The 7,345-nt window shown below is 39.3% G+C and overlaps 2 protein-coding genes across 2 annotated transcripts; both read right to left on the bottom strand.

Moving 5' to 3' along the window:
- Positions 1-217: 217 nt before the first annotated feature.
- LOC131366213 (chemokine XC receptor 1-like) lies at positions 218-2,498 on the bottom strand. The gene is made up of 2 exons (XM_058410466.1): positions 2,174-2,498; positions 218-1,950 (listed from the first exon to the last, which is right to left on the bottom strand). Exons 1-2 carry the CDS (start codon positions 2,463-2,465, stop codon positions 1,001-1,003), a joined length of 1,242 nt encoding a protein of 413 aa, XP_058266449.1. The 5' UTR covers positions 2,466-2,498; the 3' UTR covers positions 218-1,000.
- A 2,293-nt stretch (positions 2,499-4,791) lies between these two features.
- LOC131366212 (chemokine XC receptor 1-like) lies at positions 4,792-7,072 on the bottom strand. Its single transcript, XM_058410465.1, has 2 exons — positions 6,748-7,072; positions 4,792-6,524 (listed from the first exon to the last, which is right to left on the bottom strand). Exons 1-2 carry the CDS (start codon positions 7,037-7,039, stop codon positions 5,575-5,577), a joined length of 1,242 nt encoding a protein of 413 aa, XP_058266448.1. The 5' UTR covers positions 7,040-7,072; the 3' UTR covers positions 4,792-5,574.
- Between the last annotated feature and the right edge of the window lie 273 nt (positions 7,073-7,345).

The raw sequence follows: 7,345 nt of genomic DNA, 5'->3' as shown, positions 1-7,345 counted from the left end.
ACTTTCTATTTCCGCAGCCTGCTGGACTTCCTGTAAATCCTGAGTGACAGATGTCTACAGGTTGAAACAATCTTGAAAGCTCATAGATACACACCATGTAAACGTAATACAGCTGTGAAGCAGCTGTTTAAGCCTCTGCAGCACCTGAGAATACACATGATTCACAAGAACTTGGCATGTATAATTTTTTTTAATTTTTTATTTTTTTTATGGTTGAGGACAGTTCCACCATTTCACATCCCTGGAATGGCCTTACAGGAAATTACAGAAAGCTAACATTGGACAATGATAGCTAGCATATGTTCTAATAGAAACAGTGTCATTTCTGATAGCTACACTTCCGAGCTTGGGAGCTGAGGCTAGTATTCGGACATGAAATTTGTACAGCAGATTTTGAAAATTCAAACCACAAATGTGTAAAAAAGGTGGAGCATTTGGGATTCCCAGAGAATCGTATATGCTTTGAAGGAATATTTAAATGTAAATGCTCGTCATCAGAACCCTACAAATGGGGGTCAGTGACCTCAGAGAGCCATCCTTAGTCTTCATCAGCAACTGGACATTTTTCTGGCTACAAAGTTGGCAAAAAAGGTTGCGATTTAACTGGTTTGGCAAATTTCTGTGAACAAATACATTGGAACACTGTGACACAATGTTATATAAGGTCAGTGTGATATTTATTGAACCATGCAGACAAATCCAAAATGTAAGCAAATCTCAAAATGATAACATGCGAGGGTCACGTGATCAACAAAATGGATAACAGAGGGTAAACAAGATCAAAACCATGGCAGAGCAAGAATAAAAATCATACGAGTGGCTTATAAAGGTGGACTGTGAGGGTGTGTAATTATGAATCAGTGCAGGAATCAGAAGCCCAGTGACTGTAAACATGGAAGTGCGGGTGTGAGTATTGGTACAGCCGTATTTGTAGGCCACTGTGTATGAAGGGAAGTGGAGCTGTGGTTCGTGTCTGTGGTGTACTCGTGTTGGTTGAGCTTTAAAAAATCTTCTGCAGAATCTCCTTTAGATCATTTCTGAATTTCACAGCAACGAAAACATAAAGCACAGGATTAAAGCAGCAGTGAGAAAACGCCAAAAATTTACAGACGTATCCGGCATAGTCGAGGTGATGCGTGACCTCACAGTCTGTGAAATACTTGACATTAAGATAGGTTAATGTTTGTAAGAAAATCACCAGGTTATAAGGAGCCCAGCCAAGAAAGAACACGACAATAATGCAGAAAATGAGTTTGATAGTACAGCGTCTTTTCTTCGTTCCTTTATTGACGATGGTCAGCAGGATGCTTATGTAGCAAAAACCCATGAACAAAAAGGCGAAAACAAAAAACAAGTTCTGTTCATACGTAAGTGCAAGGTATGCCTCTCTGGAATTGTACTCACAGTAGAGTTGGGAATCATCTTTTGGATTAGCTATGACAGAGCTGTAGATTGGGGCTGGCAATGCCGCACCGATGCTCACCACCCAACCCAGGATGGGGATTAGTGAAATACCCTGTCTTTTCTCCCAGTCTGAGTGAGGATACACCACGGCCAAGTAGCGCTGAAAGGTCATCATCATCAGGAACATGACGCTGCTGTAAAACCCAGCGTAAAAGACGAAGCAGACGGTTTTGCACGCCGCATCTCCGAGTGTCCAACCCCAGATGTAGTAACAAGCCCAGAACGGCAGTCCCACAGTGAAGATCAGGTCCGACACGGCCAGGTTGAGGATGAAGATGTTGGTCAAAGATTTGAGATTCTCATAGTACGCAAGAGTCACAAGAACCAAGATGTTACCAATTAGACTGAGCAACACCACAATGCTGAAGAATAACGGGACAACGATGGATCCAACTTTTGCCACGGCGTCCTTGCGACACAATTGATCGGGAATGTCAACAATATTAGTATACGTATACATTATATAGAATGATTCTGTGTTGTTATCTGTAATGGAAAAAATATATTGTAAAAATGTATTGTTACACATGCAGCATGCGTTTCTATTCATTCTGGTTTCTGTATTATAATATCTCATACATGAAGAAAGGAAACTTTCTATTTTACAGAAATACCCAGAATTGCACCACTAGTAAACGTGTACAATGCAGTTAATATTTTGTTAAAATAGCTTTATAAATCCATTTCAGAAATAATAGTTTATACTGACCTGTGTAATCCATTTGTTCCTCTTCAAATGGATCACTGAAAAAATGTAGCTCCTTTAGTTTTGATGGTTGAAGAACAGACAAAACATTTACAGCTAGATGAATGAACTTTTGGGGGAGTGGGTTGGGGTTCACTTGTATCCACATAACATTTCTGGCTGTAAATGAACCATGACTGCTTTGATACACTGATTTTAGTAAAGCTGTGAAAACACTCCTCTTCCTAAAAAAAAAGAAAAGAAAAAGGAAGTGTTCCTTTTTTTTTTCCCCTAGCAAGGCAGCCATACACTTCATTCATGAATATTCTTTTCCTGAAACCAAACATGTGATTCGCTGCTTCCTTACAATGAACAAATTTCCAGCATTGCCAGTGTGAAAGCTTTAAGAGTTTTCATTTTATGAGGGACTATAACTGGGCAAAACTTGGTGTGTGTGTTGCTTTGTAATTGACTTGCATCCTATTCAGGGTGTATTCCCAACTTAATCCCAGAGTGTCCTGTGGTAGACCAAGGATCCTCCTCAACTCTTACCAGGATAAAACAAGCTATTAATGAGGATTAAAGAACTTCCTACAACATGGCCATCACAATGTTTTACAGTGATTAAAGGGAAGGTTAAATCTGACCACAGGCTGAAACCAGGCAATGATGAACACTTATGCAAGATGTTTTTATTAACAAACTGTGGGCCAATTTCACCCTTTCAAACCTCCAGGAGTGGAGGAAATCTTCTTTATATCCCAGGCCACAATGTCATCATTAACTGTCTCACCTTAGGATTGACTGGAAAGGTGCTTGGAGATGACCGCTTTACTGACACCAATGGAAGGGTGATGCTGACCCTGTAGATCCTGGACAGGGTGACTAGCTTTTCCTGCCTCTTTCTGACTCATGATGTGATTCAGTTCTGACTACAGCTCAAAGAGAAAGTATTTGTTTTTATTAAAGTTGGTATTTGTGAAACTGAAAGTTGGTATTTGTGAAACTATGTCAAAGAACTAAATATGACTACATCTTTTTATTCATACATTTCTGAGCGTTCCAGCGTAAAAGACGAAGCAGACGGTTTTGCACGCCACATCTCCAAGTGTCCAACCCCAGATGTAGTAACAAGCCCAGAACGGGAGTCCCACAGTGAAGAGCAGGTCCGACACGGCCAAGTTGAGGATGAAGATGTTGGTCAAAGATTTGAGATTCTTGTAGTACGCAAGAGTCACAAGAACCAAGATGTTACCAATTAGACTGAGTAACACCACAATGCTGAAGAATAACGGGACAACGATGGAGCCAACTTTTGCCACAGAGTCCTTGTAACACAACTGATTCAGAATCTCATCAATATCAGTATAGATATACGTTATATCGAATAATTCTGTGTTGTTATCTGTAATGGAAAAAATTTATTATTACACATGCAGCATAAGTTTCTATTCATTCTGGTTTCTGTATTGTAATATCTCATACATGAAGAAAGGAAACTTTCTATTCTACAGAAATACCCAGAATTGCACCACTAGTAACCATGTACAATGCAGTTCATATTTTGTTAAAATAGCTTTATAAATCCATTTCAGAAATAATCGTTTATACTGATCTGTGTAATCCATTTGTTCCTCTTCAAATGGATCACTGAAAAAATGTAGCTCCTTTGTAAAACTATGTCAAAGAACTAAAAATGACTCCATCTTTTTATTCATACAGTCCTGAGCATTCACTCCCAAATAGAGAATATAACTGAACCAAGTCATACGATGGCCGAGAAGTGTGAACACAATAACAAAACCAAAAACACAATGACAATTCAGACAAACCGGAAAAGTTAGGTATAGTTTGCGAATGGAATTCTTACCGCCGATTGGAAGAGACATCTATCAATCAAAATATACAAGAATTCGGAAATTGTTTATCTAACATTATTTCTTGTACATTTGTGGAGTTCTGCATTTACTTTAAATCAGAGGTGTCTAATATTATCCACAAAGGGCCGGTGTGGGTGCGGGTATTCATTCCAGTCAAGTAGGAGCCACACCTGACTCCACCTGTTTAATCAGTTGATCTTGGCTTTCAGTAGACTCAGGTGTGGCTTCTGCTTGGTTAGAATGAATACCTGCACCTACACCAGCCCCTTGTGGATAAGACTGGACACCCTTGCTTTTTTCGATAGCACTTTAAATCTAAGAAAATATATATTTATATTTATAAGTCAATGGAATTCATTCATCACTGCTTTAAGGAAGGACATTGAAATGCCGTGATTTTGGATATTCTTATAGCGTTTCATGAAATAAAGATTAGTTTGCGATGTCTTAAAACACACCTAAAGTTTTGAAGACTAAACTGTTCCAGATTAAACGATGTAAGGAATGCTATAAGAGCAGCGCTGCGTTCATACACACACAAATCCACTTTCTATTTCCGCAGCCTGCTGGACTTCCTGTAAATCCTGAGTGACAGATGTCTACAGGTTGAAACAATCTTGAAAGCTCATAGATACACACCATGTAAACGTAATACAGCTGTGAAGCAGCTGTTTAAGCCTCTGCAGCACCTGAGAATACACATGATTCACAAGAACTTGGCATGTATAATTTTTTTTAATTTTTTATTTTTTTTATGGTTGAGGACAGTTCCACCATTTCACATCCCTGGAATGGCCTTACAGGAAATTACAGAAAGCTAACATTGGACAATGATAGCTAGCATATGTTCTAATAGAAACAGTGTCATTTCTGATAGCTACACTTCCGAGCTTGGGAGCTGAGGCTAGTATTCGGACATGAAATTTGTACAGCAGATTTTGAAAATTCAAACCACAAATGTGTAAAAAAGGTGGAGCATTTGGGATTCCCAGAGAATCGTATATGCTTTGAAGGAATATTTAAATGTAAATGCTCGTCATCAGAACCCTACAAATGGGGGTCAGTGACCTCAGAGAGCCATCCTTAGTCTTCATCAGCAACTGGACATTTTTCTGGCTACAAAGTTGGCAAAAAAGGTTGCGATTTAACTGGTTTGGCAAATTTCTGTGAACAAATACATTGGAACACTGTGACACAATGTTATATAAGGTCAGTGTGATATTTATTGAACCATGCAGACAAATCCAAAATGTAAGCAAATCTCAAAATGATAACATGCGAGGGTCACGTGATCAACAAAATGGATAACAGAGGGTAAACAAGATCAAAACCATGGCAGAGCAAGAATAAAAATCATACGAGTGGCTTATAAAGGTGGACTGTGAGGGTGTGTAATTATGAATCAGTGCAGGAATCAGAAGCCCAGTGACTGTAAACATGGAAGTGCGGGTGTGAGTATTGGTACAGCCGTATTTGTAGGCCACTGTGTATGAAGGGAAGTGGAGCTGTGGTTCGTGTCTGTGGTGTACTCGTGTTGGTTGAGCTTTAAAAAATCTTCTGCAGAATCTCCTTTAGATCATTTCTGAATTTCACAGCAACGAAAACATAAAGCACAGGATTAAAGCAGCAGTGAGAAAACGCCAAAAATTTACAGACGTATCCGGCATAGTCGAGGTGATGCGTGACCTCACAGTCTGTGAAATACTTGACATTAAGATAGGTTAATGTTTGTAAGAAAATCACCAGGTTATAAGGAGCCCAGCCAAGAAAGAACATGACAATAATGCAGAAAATGAGTTTGATAGTACAGCGTCTTTTCTTCGTTCCTTTATTGACGATGGTCAGCAGGATGCTTATGTAGCAAAAACCCATGAACAAAAAGGCGAAAACAAAAAACAAGTTCTGTTCATACGTAAGTGCAAGGTATGCCTCTCTGGAATTGTACTCACAGTAGAGTTGGGAATCATCTTTTGGATTAGCTATGACAGAGCTGTAGATTGGGGCTGGCAATGCCGCACCGATGCTCACCACCCAACCCAGGATGGGGATTAGTGAAATACCCTGTCTTTTCTCCCAGTCTGAGTGAGGATACACCACGGCCAAGTAGCGCTGAAAGGTCATCATCATCAGGAACATGACGCTGCTGTAAAACCCAGCGTAAAAGACGAAGCAGACGGTTTTGCACGCCGCATCTCCGAGTGTCCAACCCCAGATGTAGTAACAAGCCCAGAACGGCAGTCCCACAGTGAAGATCAGGTCCGACACGGCCAGGTTGAGGATGAAGATGTTGGTCAAAGATTTGAGATTCTCATAGTACGCAAGAGTCACAAGAACCAAGATGTTACCAATTAGACTGAGCAACACCACAATGCTGAAGAATAACGGGACAACGATGGATCCAACTTTTGCCACGGCGTCCTTGCGACACAATTGATCGGGAATGTCATCAATATTAGTATACGTATACATTATATAGAATGATTCTGTGTTGTTATCTGTAATGGAAAAAATATATTGTAAAAATGTATTGTTACACATGCAGCATGCGTTTCTATTCATTCTGGTTTCTGTATTATAATATCTCATACATGAAGAAAGGAAACTTTCTATTTTACAGAAATACCCAGAATTGCACCACTAGTAAACGTGTACAATGCAGTTAATATTTTGTTAAAATAGCTTTATAAATCCATTTCAGAAATAATAGTTTATACTGACCTGTGTAATCCATTTGTTCCTCTTCAAATGGATCACTGAAAAAATGTAGCTCCTTTAGTTTTGATGGTTGAAGAACAGACAAAACATTTACAGCTAGATGAATGAACTTTTGGGGGAGTGGGTTGGGGTTCACTTGTATCCACATAACATTTCTGGCTGTAAATGAACCATGACTGCTTTGATACACTGATTTTAGTAAAGCTGTGAAAACACTCCTCTTCCTAAAAAAAAAGAAAAGAAAAAGGAAGTGTTCCTTTTTTTTTTCCCCTAGCAAGGCAGCCATACACTTCATTCATGAATATTCTTTTCCTGAAACCAAACATGTGATTCGCTGCTTCCTTACAATGAACAAATTTCCAGCATTGCCAGTGTGAAAGCTTTAAGAGTTTTCATTTTATGAGGGACTATAACTGGGCAAAACTTGGTGTGTGTGTTGCTTTGTAATTGACTTGCATCCTATTCAGGGTGTATTCCCAACTTAATCCCAGAGTGTCCTGTGGTAGACCAAGGATCCTCCTCAACTCTTACCAGGATAAAACAAGCTATTAATGAGGATTAAAGAACTTCCTACAACATGGCCATCACAATGTTTTACAGT

The sequence above is a fragment of the Hemibagrus wyckioides genome, linkage group LG15, assembly GCF_019097595.1.
Source record: "Hemibagrus wyckioides isolate EC202008001 linkage group LG15, SWU_Hwy_1.0, whole genome shotgun sequence".
In the NCBI taxonomy this organism is placed as follows: domain Eukaryota; kingdom Metazoa; phylum Chordata; class Actinopteri; order Siluriformes; family Bagridae; genus Hemibagrus; species Hemibagrus wyckioides.
The sequence above is the reverse complement of the archived record's forward strand: the minus strand, read 5'-3'. Positions and strand labels throughout refer to the sequence as shown.